The 18,475-nt window shown below is 45.2% G+C and overlaps 1 protein-coding gene across 2 annotated transcripts in view; it reads right to left on the bottom strand.

Annotated features, from left to right (window-relative positions):
• The window catches only part of PSTPIP1 (proline-serine-threonine phosphatase interacting protein 1), a 52,576-nt gene that overhangs the window by 11,007 nt on the left and 23,094 nt on the right, over window positions 1–18,475 (bottom strand). For both annotated transcript variants that reach the window (XM_027698108.1, XM_027698107.1), the window contains exons 4-11: window positions 18,327–18,401; window positions 9,042–9,076; window positions 7,868–7,974; window positions 5,952–6,014; window positions 4,843–4,941; window positions 3,132–3,177; window positions 2,204–2,283; window positions 30–128 (exon numbers count right to left, since the gene is read on the bottom strand). In XM_027698108.1, coding sequence (XP_027553909.1) covers window positions 30–128; window positions 2,204–2,283; window positions 3,132–3,177; window positions 4,843–4,941; window positions 5,952–6,014; window positions 7,868–7,974; window positions 9,042–9,076; window positions 18,327–18,401 — 604 coding nt within the window. The remainder of the gene's footprint in view (window positions 1–29; window positions 129–2,203; window positions 2,284–3,131; window positions 3,178–4,842; window positions 4,942–5,951; window positions 6,015–7,867; window positions 7,975–9,041; window positions 9,077–18,326; window positions 18,402–18,475) is intronic.

Here is an 18,475-nt window from a genome sequence, read left to right on the forward strand (position 1 = left end):
CTCCTGGGCAGTGCCCGCAGTGGCCGTACCTGGTCGTCCTTGACGCACTGCAGGGAGAGCTGGTTGCAGTGCACCCACAGCGAGTTGCGCAGGATGGTGATGCGGTCGCACTCCTGGAGCTGGAACACCTGCAGCCAAGGAGGAGACGTGACATAGTGACACAGCCTCGTGGCACTCAGTGACCTGCACTGCAGGCTGTGGCAATGCTGGGGCTGCAAACCATTCTGAAGGCTCCTTTCTCAGCTACTGGAGAAACTGCATCTGCTCGTTCAGGCTCAAGAATTTGTATTAATTGATTGCACCAAAGTAAAGTTATGTTTTATAGACAAAAACAAAGCAGGGGAGAGGAATCCAGGTCTGGATTTGACTGCTGCCTCTACTGCAAGGATTTCAGAGTCAGGGTGCTGTCTGCCTATCACACTGAAATCTTGATGTTTAACAGACCAGTAGAGTAGTGGCATGAAAGGGCTGTATTTATGTTAGAGGTAGAGCCACCTGTGCCATCGAAAATATCTTTCTAGACTTTTCTCTTTTGAAACTATTTGAGGCTCTCTGGAGTTGCCTCTATGAATTTCTAATGTTACTTTTGTCGTAAAAGGAAGGCATTTTTCTTTCTTCAGAGTTTATTCCCTTCCTGCATCCGTCTAATTTTCTCATGTTGTTGCACCTCTTGGGAAGAATGAAGGGAGAAGAGAGAAGTGTGAACTGAGCTGGGGGAAGAGGTAGATAAACGCTTTCTTTAAAAACTTTAAAAAACAACAAAAAAACCCCCTCCCACCCTGATCCCTAAGCTTTTCTGTTAAAAGTAGAACATCAGTTTTTGATTTTCTAGGAGGTGTGAAAAGCTCAGATGCTTCCAGCCATCTGTTTCCATCTCCATTTGCTAGTAATTATGTCCAGAACACCACAAACATACACGATATTCAGCAGAACACTCAGTTGGGTACACTGCCTGCCATCTAATAACTCACCAACCAAAAAAGAATCTGTTGAGGGAGTAAGCTGGTGTGGGGACCAGTTTCTGAGAGCAAAAGCTTTTTAAAGAGAGCCTGCAGGGTGGAGAATGAGTATTTCAATATCCCTTGTGAACAGAAAGCCTGTGGCTGCAGCCCAACCCTTCAGGGCTGCGGAAACAGCACCAGAGCCAGCCGGGAATTTTCCAGGTAAATAGTGTCCTGTTGGGAAGTGCAGCTGATCAAAGAGGGAACTGTGGTGACTCTGAGCTTGTCAAGGCCTTGTCAACACCCAGCAAAGTCCAACTGGGTGGTGTTTGACACATCCAAAAACAGTATCATTTTTTCTCTCGACAAACACCTTTAAAAGAAGGCATTAAAGATGCCCTTCCTTTACCAATGGTTGTTTGGATTGAGCAGTGGGCAGGCCACAAGCTCTGTGGGCACATCAGGATTTAGCCATGTGAGACAAAAGAGACTGTGAGGTTTTGGAATGCTTTGCTTGTTGGCTTTTTAAGAAGGAGAAAATATTCATCTTGGGAAAGCTAAGGCTTGGCATAATTTCTGTGGAAATCTGTGTGCCAATTGTGGACTTTTCAGTCCTCCTAGATAGGGAATATTTAAGAGGAAGCAGAGAACTGGAAAGCTATATCCTGGCATTTTATTTTATGTGGAAATAAAGCCTGAAGCAAGTAAACACAGCTAAATCAGATTTTAGCAGATGGGCAAAGGTACTTGAAGGATTACTGTGACCAAATTTGGATGCCAACCAGTTCCTGGAAATTGTTGTGCAAAACTTACTAGCCAAGTACAAATCTCCTGTCCATCCTTGGCATAATATAAACAGAGACTTTTCCACCAGCACCAGCTTTCATTTGAAAGATTACTCCATGGCAGAGGACAAATATTCTTGCAGGTGAATATAAAGTGCTATGAAAAAGAAAGATTCTGAGTGCCTTGGGTATGTACCAGTTCACATATTGCTCCACCTCTCCCACCTCTGCACCTATTCCCCTCCTTTATATCTACGTAGTTATGCTGACCCAGCAGGGAGAGTGTCAGTGATGCAGCAGCAGGTATGTCTAAATCAGCTCTAGCTTTTGCAGTAATTTTGCAAAGACATCTACTGAGACTCCACATAAAGCAAACAGTAAAACCCTTGGGATGATGTGTCAGGTCTTAGACTGATCTCTGCAAGTGGGATAAAATAAAGAGCGCGCAAACACATCGCTGTAAAAGTCAATGTTTACCTCGCAGGTTTTGATATGTTCCTGTTCCCACTCTGTCCTGACCTTATCCAGCTGCTCGATGTTCTGTTTGTACACGTTCTCTGTAAATACAGACACACAGAAGAGAAACATAACAGTTAGGGGAAAAAAGAGACACAGCCTTTCTCTTTTTCCTGCTGTTGGGCCTTTGCTGCGGTTCTTATACTTGGGGCCTGTGGTTTGCTTGACTATCACAGGAATGTGTGAGCTTGAAACTGGTGGGGCAAAAGGATCTTTGGGGTCTTTTTTTTGCAACTGTATAGTACAGGATTCTATACTATAAGGATTCTTCTCTGTATGGTCTGCAGATCATTTATAAACTTTACAGTAGGGATGATGCACTTCAGAGATGAAGAGCCTGGACCATGCTTGGGCACTGAGCATCCTTGGGCTCCTTCCATGCCAAGCCAGCCAGATAAGCCATGTGATTTAGTATAAACTATTCCATGAGCAGGGAGGGACAAGCCTGAACTCCTGAGCCAGCTCAGATGTGTGCTGGCCTGTCCTGGACTCCCAGTGTGCTTGTGGCTGGAGAATGCTCCATGCTCATGTACATGGGGATGGTGAGTCTGGTTTGGGCTGGCTGGGGGCAATTTGAGTGTCCTCTGTGCTTTCAAACTTGCTTCAAGGAGAGCTTTTCTTTCCTGGGTGAAGTCCCTAAAGGAGGTCTTCTGTAAATTCTTTAATGAAAGCAGGACAGTTGCATTTCCACAAAGGTTAGAGAAAGCAGATGACTGTCAGGTTGCTGTTCTTTAGAGGTTTTTTCATTAATCTTTGGGTGAGTGACTTTGGGAACCTTGACTTCAAACAGAGACAGCTTGGGTGATTTGGATGGTGCTCTATCCAGACCCTGTGCTGGTAGATCCCTGCTGAGAAGAATCATAATGTTCAGTTGCAAATAGAGCATCACCTGCTTCATTTGCTGCGTCTCTGCATTGCTTGGCTTTGTTCTGGCTCTGAAACAGGAAAAGAAACACCCCAAATTAATTCCTGACAATATTTTTTTGCGTCAGCCCCATTTTTTTTGCTGCCTGCTCTCCTTTCCCTCCTAGGGGAAAGGCTCTAAGTTGCAAACACTTCCTGGCTCTCCTGCCTTTATGCCTGGTTCTGTTGAAAATGTGCTATGGAGAAGAAGGGACCAGAATTTTCCAGGTGCAGCCACAGGTCCACTGACTTCAAGAGAAATCTTTCCATTCAGACATCCCTGCCACAGGAGCTCAGAGCCAGCATGATCCAGCCTGAAGCTGTGTCTGCTGGCTGAGTTGTTTTTTCTCAAGTGTTTGATGTGCTTTTCTAATAGATATTTATAAGCAGAAATAAATGGCAGTTAAAATTCATCTTTCAAGCTCCTCATGTAATACACAGATGAAAAGAGCACAGCTTCTAAAATACTTTCCAAATGCCAGATTATTTCCCATAACACCCCAGAAGCCTAAAAGCGAAATTCACTCTAAGTAAAACTTTTCTTTTTTAAAAACCTGCAGCTTTTAACAAATGAAAATGCAGCCATTATTGACAGCTCATTACTCCCAGGTCTTCCTGCCCTGATGGTGATGGTTTCACGTTCATGCACAGCTCTAGACATCAGGGTAATACATTCTTCCACTCTGCCCTTGAAGGCAAGGCTCAGGTAGGGGTCCCTACGACCATATTCCTCCTCACAGCTGGTTGGAAAACGTGTAGTAAGCTGGCAACAGAAGCTTCATTCTTACTTGCTTCCTGCCCCAAACTGTTTGTGAATGCTGAGCAGAATTAAACAGCTTGTGAGCTGCCTCTGTGCATTCCAAACGTGCTGGCATGTGCGGGGAGGGAAGGCAGTGAGCACCCTGGGATCCTTCTGGGAGAGGGGCTGCAGCAGGTTGAGCTGCCATTGAAGCTGCTGAGTGTTCTGGGGTAATTGCAGCAGAGCCAGGATTCCATCCCCTCTTTGCAGCTTAACTGGAGGGGTTCGTTCATCAAAGATTAGTGAATGCTGGAAATAAAATGTATAGTTCTGATGCTGTTTTTAGAGTCTCCACCCACCCCACTCCTTGAGATGATTTTTGATCCTTTTTGCTTACACTGCACTGATTTTTACCGAGCCAAAGGGAGTTCATTTATTTTGTTTTCTCCATCTGTTCTGCTGTAAAATGTTCCCATTAAAAGTTAGTGAATTGTCAGCTACAAGTATCAAGATGATGCAAAGAAGGACTGCAGTGCCTTAATTTCCAACGATTTATTTTTGAGTCTGTAAATTTAGCTGAAATTAAACTAACCATAAGGAGGAAAATGTTGAGGAAAAATATGCATTTTAGTGTAAGATTCTATGCCTACTAAATGTAAGAGACCAAAAAGCAAAACTAAATGCATGACATCCTTCTGACTTGTCTCTCTTTTTTTTTTTTAATGAATAATTTCAGAGAAAAATCTCATTCAGTTTCCTTTCAGGATTCATAGAGCAATTGGATCGTAGCCTGGGATAAATTAATTAGATAACTTAGCTCTTTCCCAGGGGATTCCGAGGGGTTAATTAGAAGAGAAAGCAGCCCCTGGCATCCTGCGGAACGGGTTGGTTGATTGTATTCTCTTGAAAAGGTAAACCCCACAGTTTTCTCTTTGGGTAGCACAGTCATCTGAGGTACCTTTTCTGTTTGCTTTGGGTTGCCTGAAGCGCTGGTCCGTTCAAAGGACTGCTCCGCCTCGTCCGCCTCCCGGCACTTCTGCTCGTAGGTCTTCTTGGACTGGGTGGAAATGGAACCAAACGTGAGGGGACAAGGCTGGGCTCTCTCCAGCCTGATGTTCTAGACAATGTCTGGTTTGCAGCCTGGGGGAGCAAATCACTGCCCAGAAAAAACTCCCAACGATGCCATAAGGAGACAGAAAAATAGAACTGAAAAACTGGGGTAAGGGGCTGAGGGCATAAATTGTGTTCTTTTCTTGCAGCCCTGGAATTGTCTGCATTGTACAGCTGCAGCTCCCTCCAGGGGTGCTCAGGAATACACAGGCAGCTCCACCACCATTGGGCCGTCAGGTCTGAGCAACCATGTAGAGGCAAAATTAGGAGCCCCCGTTCCCAGGGTGCCCGTGGGGTGGGTTGTCATTTCTCCACTGTGACTTGGAGCATCAGGTGGCCAAAGTCAGTGTGCTCCCTGCCCACTGCTCCAGGCTGTGAGGCAGAGCCAGCACCCCACAGACAACAGCCTTGGTGGAGTTCTCACAAGCAAGAGAAATCCTTATTTGCACCAAAAGATCTCTGTGTCTTAGAGATTCGCCTGAAACAAGCACATTTCAATAAAAATTGTCAGTACAGTACCAGCTGTAGCACTGACAGGTCTGCAACTACTTTCCTTTAGAGGCAGTTGCCTACTGGAAACCAAAACCAGCTGCCTCCAGTTCCTGTACCTCCATGCTGTCCAGCTGGAGAGGATTCCTCCTTCTTGTGAGATTCTCTCACCATTTTTAAAGTTGTATTTACACAGATTGAAAAATTACATTCACTCCTGTAAGTACTCTTGCCTAGAAAGAATGAAATCCTGTTTGACCTGGGGCATCACTGATCCCACATTAACTTTCTGGAGACTCTTCAGTGGATGCAGCAGGGAAGATCAGCTTTCTCCTCAGAGCAGGAATCACATCCTCTCTCTCACACACACACTCCTGCACACTCACACAGCCTCGACCTTTCTTTAAATGTAGGTTATCCTGGAGCCAGTTTTGCATCAGGAAACCTGCACAAGCCCTCCTTGCTTACCTCCATTGTTTTCTTGTAATGGGACAGTTTGCTCTTCTGCACGCGCTCCATTGCAGACTCGTACTGTAAGAAACACACACAAGTCAGCATTTCTTGCTTTGGACTTCTTCCCTCCCTTTCCAGTGGCAGGCTTAGGAAAGCCATTGTCAGGGCCTCTCTATAAGCCACCTGTCTGTGGGGAAAATGACTTCACTCTGCTTTTATAAATGGCAGGTTTCTAAGTGATACAGAGAGCATCAAAGTGCCAGGTAAAAAATAATCCAAGATCATTCTGCTTCAGTGGTTTCCATTAATAGCAGGGAGGATGTAGATCTTCATTTTCTTCCTCCTTTTTTTTTCTTAAGGATATGAAATAGTGTAACACCCAGTCACAGTGCCCACGGGCTCTGCCAGCAGAGTTCCTTTGCTGGTGCCAGAGCTTGATCCTACATCTCTGCAGACCAAACCACTGTCTCGCCCACATGAGCACAGGTACTTGTCCACTTTAAACACAAACAATCCCTGTTTTTATATTCCATTGCTTCTGGCAAATTTCTGCTCAGTACAGTTTGATTTCCATGCTGTCATCTGGTCAGTGTTGGAAGGACAGTGCTGGATTCTCTTCCATGGCTTTAGTTGTGATATGCCCAGCTTTATGTGGCAGTGAGATACTCTCCTACTTGGCAGGGGATGGGTTTCCTCAGTGGGACTTTTGGTCCTTTAATTTTTATATTCTGCTCAAGCAAAACTGTCTCCAGGGCTACCCAGAGGCTTGTTTCATACTGGGCACAGTCCTGAGAGCAGCTACAGTAAAACACAAATCACAGCATTTTGGGAGGTTACCAGAAATGCTGACACCATCCAGCATATCTAATGCTGGCTTCCTCACAGCCACATGCTGGACAGAGAAAAAAGCTTCTCTGAGATTCCAAAGCAGTTTTTCATTGTTTTCCAGGCCCCTCTAACTGTTCCCAGGTGAGTTAAAGGCTTGCTGGTCTCAGCAGGAGAAACAGCCCCTCTGCAAATCCTAGTGGCCAAGGGAGGGAGGATACAAACACTCACGAACCTGGTGCCTGCCCTCTTTGAATGGCCTGTGTGCCTCATCAGATTGCTGCACACCTCAAGTCTCAGTGGTAGCGCTGGTTTCACCTACTTTCATATTCAGAGTTATTTGTTATTGCAAGTTCGTGTGTGTCAGGGACTTGTAGACACAAGATTTTTGTTACGTCGGATACTGGTCATCTGCATTTTCATTTGTTTCAAATCAGCAAAGAGCTGAATATTTCATTTTACTCCTCCATCACTCAGTGTTGTAAGGGTTAAGTGACTCTCCCATCTTGGTCTTCAACACCACAGAAGTGTGAGAGTGACCACTGTTGTTTCTATTGAGAACTGTTTTTCAAGGGACTTAGACCTTGATAAGATCATAGGGGATGAAATGACCTTAAATACACTCCAATTTTTATTAGATGACATCAACTAGATGCTACTTATTCCATGTATTTGTAATTCAGCATATATTGGTGTTGCATTAAGCATGATATTCGTTTGCTTTTATGTTTTTAAATGTTTGTGTTACCTCTTTATTTAGTGCATGTTGGAGATCATGCAGGATCAGAGCAAAGAAACCCATTAGCAAGGGTATCAAAAAGAGAAAAGGAAGGATTAAGTTCTTACAGGAATAACAATAACAGTATCTGCAGTTACACCAGAGAGTGTAAAAGGGACTAAAGCCTCTGGCTCCTGCGTTCAGAGCACCACTTTATTTCCAGCTGGGATCAGAAAGATATCTTTGTTCCACAGTCTGGTCTATAGAGTGAACAGGGCACACTGGGAATGCTTTATCATCTTTTGCAGAATTCCAGCCTGTGGCTGGAGACAGGTCATCAGCATGGACCATTTACCCAATTTGTTTCAACATTTCTCTAGTTCCTCACCTTTTTTCTTTGCTCCTTCTGTCTTTCTCGGAATTCCTCTATTCCTTTCAGTTCATCCTTCAGCATTACTGCCAGTTGGATATGAGAGTTTCCAACACTTTCAATTTCTAAAGCAAATCAGAATTCATATGTAGTCAGTGGAAATCCTTTAAATACAAAGTCGTACTTTTTAGGAGATGTTTCTGTGCTGTGGCTGCCCCGTGTGACTTGTTATGAACAGGGTGACCTTAAAAAAGGTCTCCCTGTCTTTCTGCAGGCACTGCCATTGCTGAGGGTTCACCCAACCTGAATGATGCTTATTGCAGGTCCTCCCAGTGCCTGCACAGGGCAGGGGCAAGAGCCCTCCCTGCACAACTGGAGCAGCACTCGAAGCAGCCTTGGCTAGAGCAGAGCCAGCTGCATTTCTTCCCAGCCCCATTTACCCCATGTATCCCCTTCCTTTGGGGCTGGAGATCAGGTTTAGTGATGCAGAGGGAGGGAGAGAGCTCTGACCTCCACCTTGACCCCGTGTCTGCTTTCCCTCTGCTGTGCTGCTGGACTGTCACTGCTCTGGGAGCTGCCTGCTGGTGGTGCCCAGTCATTAGATGAGGCTGCACACTGAGAGTTCCCAAGGGTCAGCAAAGATGGATTGAATTTCCCGGCACCTGGCTGATGCTGTTTGAAATGGCTGGGAAATTCTCTGCATTTGTCAGCTTTGGTGTCTCTGAAATGGAATCCCACATTTTCCAGAAGCGTTGGGCTCCCCTCTCCAAGCTCTACAAACACCTCAGTTCACCAGCTGCTTCTCAGGACGGTGTTTTGGGCTAAACAGCAGGTGCCAGTGGCCAGGTCCAGTGTCCCACTGGCTACAGTGGTGCTGCATTTTGTGTTTTGAGTCTTGGGCACATTTAGAAAGATGCTGGTTTGGTGTCAGTGGTTTGTGGAAGAGGGAATAGAGCTCATGTTTTGTGACTTGATCCAGATACAACTTACTCGAGGAACAAGCCATTTTCTTTGCCACCATAGGGTGGATTGGGTGCCCAGCCTTGGAGAATGCACAGTGAGCATCCTTCCCCTCCACACTACAGACTGGGATAGAAAAGCTGGGAATAGAGGGGGGAAGAGGATGAAGGAGGGAATGAACACATTGGGTGCCCATGTTTCTCAGCTCAGAAGGGAAGATGTAAATACTTACGTTGCTTGAGCATCTCGAATGCTGCCTTCAGTGTGCTGTGGGGCAGAAACAAGGCACTTTATTAGTATTGGTTTCTATGTGCAGGTTGTGAATCCAGGGGAAAAACCTTCCCTTGGAATCTCAGAGATCCATACAGAGATAAAAACCCTTAATAGTCTCTTAATAAAAGTCGACCATGCCAACGAGCACAATGGCATCAATCTGTTACCGTCAGGAAATGCAGTAAAATGCTCCATGAAGCAAGGAATTGCACTGCTCCTGTGCACCCTCTTTTTGAATCCCACTGTTAACAGCCATTCCTCTCTGGCCCCTTGGCAGTAGATACGAGTCAGCCGTAGGAAATGCAGTGGGCCGAGGGGAATTGGGGTTTGGAGCGGTGGTGTGACGGGTAGAACCCGGTCCCCTCTCGGCTCGGGATGCAGCCCCGGCCGGTTCCTCCCCGGCTCCGGCCGCAGCATCCCCGGACGGCGCTGTCCGAGCACCCCCGTGTGGCTCCTCCGCTCGCTCTCCTCCCAAACACCGGCGGTGCCGAGCCCTCCGAGGCTCTGAAACCCCGATGCTCCCGGGCGTTTCGACATCCCGAAAGCACGGCATGAATAAATGATGCCGTGCAATCCGGCCTCGGCGCTGGGCTGCGCCGCTCGGCGCGGAGAGGAGCGGGAAGCTCTTCCCGATGGGCTCACATCGCTGGGCGGTGGGGTGGCAGAAGGGCATGGAAAAGGAACCACAGGTTGCCTGGTGTTCTGTCCTTTGGCTAGCCAGAGTCCGCTTCGAGAAGGCACCAGAGATACCAGCATAGATGTGAGGGAGAGCAAAAGGTCTGTAAAAGGCATTTTCAACTTAATAAATTCCTCTAGCTCAGAATTTGCAGAACCGCAGAGCATTTGCAGACACACAAGCCAGGGTGTGATTTGGAGGTTTATCGTGTTTAGAAATCATCTCTTCAAGCCCCAGAGTGTCTTGTTCCCTGAAGGAAACAGTTCTGGGCTCTCCATGGAGCAGAGAGGCAGAGCCCAGGAGGAAAGCTGGGCAGTGAAGAGCTTGAGGTCTCCCTGGCTGGAGCCTTTCCACCAGGAGAGTCCAGGGGAGGATCCATATCCCTTCCCAGCCATGTGTGACTGCAGATGGGGAGGGAAATCTGCGTCTCTTGGGCCATTTCGGGAGCCTTAAGAGACACATGAAAGATCCTAATTGCCCTGTGTTAATTTAGGCTGGACATCTGTTTCCTAATCAAAGCTTGCTCTCCCAGCAGTGAGATTGCCTTGCCAGGCATAAAAAGAATGCACGGGCAAGGGGAAAGGCTGGGCCTGTCCTCAGCACTAACTGCCCTGAAATCCACTTCCAGATCTAAGCAGAAATACAAGGAAAAGACTTTCAGCCAGAAAAGAAGAGCTGTTGGATTTTTTTTCAGATTTCAATTAGATTGGTTGTGGTCAATCTCCAAAGTCAGGAAGAACATACTAGATTGAGTATTTTTAACTATTTTTCTAACAATGCTTAAACATTTGAAGGTTTATTTTGCAAAAAAATTATTCTGGTGTGAAATTTGGATGGAAATTAAATTGTTACACCAGAAAAGAAACAAAGTGTATTCTTTCCAGCTAATTAAAAGCTTGACATTTAAAGACAAGTTGAATATCAGCAGCAGAGAAAACTTTTTCTCACCTAAACACTCTAATGGATTATTTTGAAAAATTAAATATATACAAGGAATAAAATTTGCTTTTTTGGTGTGTAATTTCCAATAGGAGGTGGGGAATGTGCAAACAACTTCATGCCTGAAATGTGTAAATACTGGAATTTAAAAAATAGAGAACACTTGCAAACTGCACATACTGTTTGCACTCTGTGTTGATCTATTGTTCCCAGAGATCTTTTTCCTTTGCTGTTGGTGATTCAAGTTATGCAAAAACTGGCAAAATTGCTATAGTGGATACTGAAAAATGGCACTTTCTCAGTATATATCACGGAGAAAAGCAATTTGCTGCTCTTTTTGGTTTCCAGGCACCTGAGCTACCAGAGCAGCTCATGATGATAAGCCATCCACAGAGCTGTTCTCCTTTTTGCTGGCTCTCTGCAAGGCTGAGGGGGTCTCTGGTATAATAATGCTGCTGGCAAAGAGAGACCAATTTGCCTCTTGCATGGTCTCTAATGGCCTTTTCAGAAATCCCTGGCCTTTTCTTCCTTGTATGAAGGATTTGTCCAGCCAATTCCCCAGCTGCTGACTGGAGCAAGGCCACAGGCCATCAGTGGATTGGAACAGACTTAACCCATTTCCTTCCTTATTTTTATAATAATTTTCTATAATCAGTGAATCGGACCCCACATCCTTATGGGGCTTAAGGGGTAGAAAATATGTCATCGTGCCAAGTTATGCATGTGGGAGAGAACAAATAAATCAAATTTTGACCTGTGGATCCATCAGGACTCCCTTTATGACCCCTGGGCTGCAGCAGCAGCACCATAGATTAGCTGCTCATTGCAGCTGGATGCTCTGATTATTTCAGTGAAATATTTCAGTGCTTCACAGGGTTTAGTGGAAGCAACTCCTGTAGCTGATGTACAAGTGGGTTTTAATTCTGTCTGTGCTGGTTTGGATGTACCTATTAATAGCACCTGTTACCTATTGCCTTGGGTGGGTTTGGCTCTCTAATGGGATTGATACAGGCTTTATTCTGAGGCATCCAAAGTGAGAATGTCTCACTCCCATGGACACTCTGAAGTGTTTTACCCTCAGTATGTGATGCTGCTTAGCATTCTGGCAGTAATTGGATTTTTTGTTTGTTTGTTCTGCGGCTAAATTAGAAAACCTGCAGTTGAAAACAATTCAAGCAAAACTGAAAATCTGCTATTTGCCTTTTTTTTTTATTGCTCACTTCTGAGATTTCCGTGTAAATTCTGGAAGACTGTTAAACCACTCCAGCTAAAGACAGAGCTCCAGCCTTCCCTTTGGGCACCCCTAGATGGAGGCTCCTGCACATGTCTCCTTGAAAATAAGGTTGGACAACAAATTTACTGTGCATGTTTGTTAAACGACTTCCCGTTGTACATTTAAAAAATGGATTTGTCAAAATGAATTTCGGGTGAAAACAGGATTGCCTGAATCTGAAATAACAGGGAACAGAAAGAGCCTGTGCACCAGCCACTGCAGCAACTTCGGGTAGTTTTTGCCATCTAGTGGCTACAATAATCTTGTCGGGTTGGTTTGGGTTTTTTTTTGGCTTTCTCTCTCTTTGTTTTGGACTTTGTTTTTGCTGGAGAACAGGCTGTGCTGGGCAGCCCTGTGTGACACGAGGACCACCAGGAAATGCCCTGTAGGGAGGGCTCTGGTTCCCTTTGCTCCACAGCCACCCAGAGCTGAATTTCCTGGCCCCAGGGATGCAGTGGCAGAGCCCTGTCAGTGGCAGTGCTGAGGTGACAGCTGAACTCACTATGTGCACTGTTACAGCACGCTTTTATGGTTTTGTTTAATTTTTTTCAACTTTGAGCTTGATAGTTTGGGCCTTTTTTCCCAGTACTTTGCCTTTAGAGACTGGGTTAACTGAGTAATTCAGAGTTCTTTTATATCTTGTACACAGGAAGGTAACACAGGCTCTTCTAACCGTAAAACCACATCTTTCTTAATTTTCTTTGTTTTCTACCTTTGCTTGGTGAATAGAAGTGCGAAATAACCCCACCTTCCTTTCTGGTAGGTTGCTATTTTCACATCAGTGTGATCTACACTGTTCTGTTCTTATTGTAATCTTTAAAAATATCCTTTCTGAATTTGAGAGAGGTCTCTGCCAGACGAACTCTCCAGAGCACTTCCCTGCAGTCCCGTTCACCCTCTGCCTCTGGGAGCTCAGATCCCAGTTACACAGTTGTGAAACCACCCCGGTGACAGTCCCCTCTGGGGCCACAATTAACATCTGCCTTTCCTCCTGCCACACAGGGTAGTCCCAGTGGGGTTTTACCAAGAATTCTTTTTGTGCAGCCCAGTCATGGTGAAACAAGTCCAGAATCGTCCGGTCTCAGACAATTTGCACCTGGGCCTGTGTCTGCATTGCAAAAGAGAAATGAAGAGGGAGGGCAGCAAAGGGGATGACAGCTCCATGTACCTTCTCCTACCCGTTCATCTGTGCCCACAGACAGCAAATTGTGACTCCAGAATGAACTGTGCCATTCGAATCAAAGGCTAAAACAATCAAAGCAACTTTGGTACCTTTAAAATAAAACTAAATTTCCTCATGTCTCTTCAGAAAGAGAGTAGCACTGCTCAATAATGCCTGTCCTGATCACCAGAGAGCTTATTTAGATTGACTTGAATGGGAACTGAGCAGAGGCTTAGGTCCATTTGCAGAGTCCTAAAAGTTCAAAGAACGAGTGTATAAATTCAGTGTGGGTTCAGAACGTTTGAGTGGAGAATAATCAACCATGGAAGGATGTGACCTTCCAAACTGACTTTTAGCTGCAGTTCAAAAATGCCTGCTTTGTGTGGATTAATACAGAGGATTCTGTATATTAAGTGACAGATGCACTATTTTTATACCCAGGAAGCAGCAATTGGCATTTGGTTACAGATGCCCTCACCTCACACTCACTGCAATGTTCTATTTCAGGGATTGCAGAGAAAGGCACAGCAGACATAGGCTTGAAGGAACTACCCTTTCTCGAAGTCTGAAGGAGATGGTAGTAGAAAAGAGGGACAGAAAATGTAGGGAATCATATACATGAGAAGAGACAAGCAGAGCAAATGACAAAAATAGATGTTGTCAGACTAGGCAGAATATAACCAGCCACTGCGTGTTTACATCAGTGATTTTACCCAAGAACAGAGTTCCCAGAGGCTCTGCTTTGGCTGCAAACTGGGCTCTGTAGCATATTCTGTTTTCATGTTGCTCTGCTGAAGAGTTGCCCAAAGCCACTGCATGGAAATTCCCAGTCACCTTGCAGCCAGAAAGGTGCTTCCTCTTAAAGGCACAAGCTCTGCTGAGAATCACCTTAGTGGTGTGTGAGGCACCACCACAGTGTACACTGCCAGCAAACACTTGGAAACTTGATCTCAGTTTGTAACTTGGCTGAAAAAATGCCCAGTTTCTGTCCATCCTCTCCCATGTGTGCACCTCGGAATATGGAGAGTGCAAAACCACACTGCAGTTTCAACTTCAAAACATGTAGTTCCCTCTCCCCCGCTGGATATGGGTATAAGCTGTCATTTGCCAAGAAAACACGGCTGTGGGTTTGTAATAGTCTTTCTCATAATTTCTTTTATGATTAGAGACTGTGAAATGGTGATGCGGATTTAATTTTTTTAATTTAAAAAGTGGGATAACAGGGGCAAATTGGTTTGCCTTTAAGACTCAGTGGATGCTAAAAGGTTTTGGGGTTTCAAATAAGAAAGAGAAGAAAAGTCCACTGGGGGCTGCTCTGTACAAAGCTGCTGCTGCTGTGGCAGCTTCTGCACTGCCAATTGCTGAGGTTAGGAGATGGTTTAGAAGACATATTTTCATATCCTTGCCCTGTTCCTTTACTCTTCCCTCGGGATCCAACATTGGGGACAGAATATTAAGCTGAAAGGATCAGTCTGAGCCTGCGTGACCTGTCTTGCAGTCTTGCACTTAGAATCAAGTGTGTGGGCCTTCTGTGCTTTAGAAGGAACTTGCCAAGGAACTGCTGAGTTAGAGCTGTGCCCTGGCTTGGGAAGAGGATCTCTGCCTCCCCTGGAGCCAGGAGGTTGTGCTTGAGTGCAGTGCTTGAGGCAAGGGCAAGCAGCCAGAGCGCCTCAATCTGCCTGAATCGGGCTGGACTGTTGAATGATGGTGTCCTTTGGCTGTTAGACAGCACTTAGAGGGAACTTTTATTTCTTGAGCTGGAAGCTGGAGTGTTTGTTTGCTACGTCCATGGTAACCAGCACCAGCTTCTTTTGGAAAGCCCTTCTTTGCTTTATTTAAAAATAAGAAATCGGATAAAAAGTGGTTGCAGGATGTCTCCCTCACTGCAGTGTGTCTGCCTGGCTGGTGTGAGTGCTGTCAGAAACCTTCTTAAACCTGTGGGCTCCCCATGGCCAGTTGTGACACTGCTGTGAAAGGCACAGCGAGGGCCTCCCTGAACTCAGTCTCACCTCCAGGGGCAGAGCTACAACCCTGTTCCCTGCTGGCTCTCGGGTCCAAGGGATCCTCACGTTTCTGGTGCACAGGTGGAGACACAACATGATCCTCTTTTCCCAGGTCATGGTGTTGAATCCCTGCTGATACAGTGGAGTGTCCTGGTCTGCAGCTGTCCCTGCCAGGCACGAGCAGTGCTGGTCCCTGAGGGGTCAGCTCTCCATCAGAGGAGCTGCAGTGATGGTGAGGGAACAGCCCTGGACAGCACATGGGATGGGATCCTGATGACTACTGTCACCTAGAGCTTTCTCAAAGCAGTGGAAAGTGGTCCCAGAGTTGTTGTTACATTCCAGTGACCCTTCCCTAATATCTTTCTTTTGAGTCAGCAGCTTATTTCTTCATCTGTGTCTTTCAGTAAATAAAACAGGGCAGTTGACTCTATTTATACATTAAGCTGAGTTCAGCAATTTGCTCCAGCTGAGGCAAAATTTTGGGGGAGAAGGGACGAGCCTGAATAAATGTTGAAATTGTTCTTTAATTTGAGTCAAAACTAAAAGTTTTTAAAATATGGAGAAGGCTTGAGGGAGAACTGTTTTCTGCAGTGATAGCCACTACCTCATCATGCTTATTCTCTGTGCCTTGTTGTGCCTGCCCTGATTGCTGAAGTGTCAACCTGGGCCTTACAGTTGTTCCTGTTAAGGTCTTCTGGGTATTTTCTCGTACTGGAAGGGTTTGGGTGGTTGTTGTGAATGGATATTTTATGTTCCCTTTATCGACTTTTTGAAAGAGTATGAGGTGCCTTCCCGATATCGAGAACTGCTGGGGTGTGAAATAATTTCTCAGGAGAAGTGACAGAAAACCTTAGTATCTGAGATGTTTAAAAGATGGCTGAATTTAAGACCAGAGGATAATAATTTTGCATTAGAAAGAAAGTGACTGAGTGTTCTAAAATTAGTAATTCCTGCTTCTGTGCCATACATAGGAAGGTCTGTAAAACATTCTGCAAAAAAACCTGGAAGCTACTTTTTTTTTCTGGTGGTTGTCAATTGGAAGTTTTAGGTACAAATTCATTAGACTTTGTTTGAGAAATGCTGCTACCCAAAGCTGCTTTTAAAGATGTGAACAGCCCTGTTCAGCCTGTCAAGTACTTGTACTACTATTAGGACTCAGTGTGCTAGATGATAATAGGAAGTCCTATAAAGAGGAAGCACTTGGAAAAATGCACTGGGACAGTTGTAGCATAGTCCTTTCAAGCTTTTCTTATTATAGGCAGTGCATAGATTCCCTCCCTCAAGTCTCCCTGAAGGACTGACCTTGGGAGCAGAACTGCTGCCAGAAATCAATGTCATATAAACAAACACAAACTTCACAACGTGTCAACAATTTTAAGGCATTAAACCCAAACATTTCATTTTCTTGAGTTGTTCCAGCCCTGAACAGACTGTAGTTTTCTCTGATTTTAAGTCTTTGCTCTGGAGAAATGCCCCTCATGGTCCATGTGTGCAACTCCTTAAATGACCAGAGGATGCTGGATGAGAGAAAGCCAAGTATCCTCTCTGCTTCAGGACAGCTACAGTGAGACACTTGCTCTGACAAAAACATCAGTGCAAAGCTGGTCACTCCCCAGACCAGGCTGGGTTATGGAAACACAGTAAATCAGCTCTGCACCATGCTTTGTTGGTATATCCAGCCTTCCCTCTATGCCAAGCTATAAAATTGCTAGATCAAAGTGGAGCTGGGCCCAAGGCCAAACTTCCTCCAATTTGAGGGGAGCTTGGATCCATATCCCAACTCTGGGACTTGGCTCTGCCTCTAAATCAAGCTTTCATAATCTCTTAGGAAAAGTCAGATCAATGAATTATCCACTAAGTCACTGAAGAGCAGCCAACCCTGGCTGTTGCTGAACACGTTTGCTCTGCCTGCCCTGCACTGCCAGTAAAGTGTTTAGGTGGAGCCTTCCTTTAATCCTGGAATGCTGATCTTTGGTTTGGGGAGAAGCCATCCATCCTTAATCTGATGTTTTAATTCTGGAATACTTCTTCTCCTCCTTCTTTTTCTTTGGTCAAGTCAGTGAATTGAGACACCAGGAAGGCAGAAGCCGTGTCCCAGGAACTATCTCTGAGCGCTGCTCAGGGGGAAGGCAGAGATGGATCCCTGGGAGGGGGAGAGCTTTGCACGTCCTCTGGAGAGAGCCTTAGTGCCCAGTTTCCCTGTCAGCCTGGATGGACCACCACCAAATCCACAGTCAGTGCTGTGGGTGATTCCCTGGCACTTCCCTGCTGTGGCCATGCACGGCTTTGAGGTCAAGTTTTCCCATAAAATATGAAGAGGAAACCAGGCTTGCACTGAGAGTGATGAATCGGCACGGAAAGGAGACTGCAATTAAGGAATGAGAGATGGGAGGGATGAGGGCAGCAGGCCCCAGGGATCAATAGAGCTGGTTTGTGTTTAGATTGAGGTCTTCTCTTTCAGGCTTGTCTTCTGTGACCTCACACCTTCATCCTCTGCCACCTTATTACTGTATTATTACTTGTTACAATAATGGCAAAATGTCTCATTATTGCTGCTGCCACCAATAATAGCAGCAGTTTATCAGCAGTGTTTATTAAGTTAAATTCCATGCCAACATATATCTTCCCCTCCCAACACAATTTATACGTGATTTAAGATCGCAGTGGAGGAGACAGAGAAAAATATATGTCATCTTAGTGCATTTCAGTAGCTCCATTGATTTATTTCATATTAAGTCCCTTCAAAGAGATTTAAATTTTGCATTCCTAAAATAAGCATTTTTTCCTGCTGCTGAAACTGATTTTTGGGGTCTTTGCACTTGGCATTTGCTCTGTCCCAGTCTCTCAGGGTCCACCAGCTTCCCAGAATTGCCAAGCCACCATCCTAAACATTTCACCACCTTTTCCTTTCCCTTTCCCTTTTTTCCCCATCACTTAGTTTGCTTTTGGAAGCAAATATTAAACATTAAGAATCTTGAAATGAAAAAAATCTCAGGAAAGTTTCCAAATAGAGATTTTGTGAATCCTTTTGTGAAGGACAACGGTGTTCCCCCACTTTTCCTGTACATTGTGAAGTGCTGTGTAACACACTGAAGTGAGCAGCTTGTGATCCCATTCATAGGCAAAACAAAGGAGTCTGATATTTCTTCCAAAATCACTTTCTTTGCATGAATAATGAAAGAGTTCCTTACTTGATTTCTGTCTGTCCTCCTGCTTTTCGGGCAATTTGTATCAGCTCTTTCCCATATCTCTCTTCTGCTTGTGCTCTGTTAAAAGAAAAACTTGCTCAATTCCTCTTAGTGGTATCAGGATCACATTTACACAGATCTTGTAATTGCAT

Source organism: Neopelma chrysocephalum, unplaced genomic scaffold (genome assembly GCF_003984885.1).
Source record: "Neopelma chrysocephalum unplaced genomic scaffold, ASM398488v2 Primary Assembly neopelma1_124, whole genome shotgun sequence".
Classification (NCBI taxonomy): Eukaryota; Metazoa; Chordata; class Aves; order Passeriformes; family Pipridae; genus Neopelma; species Neopelma chrysocephalum.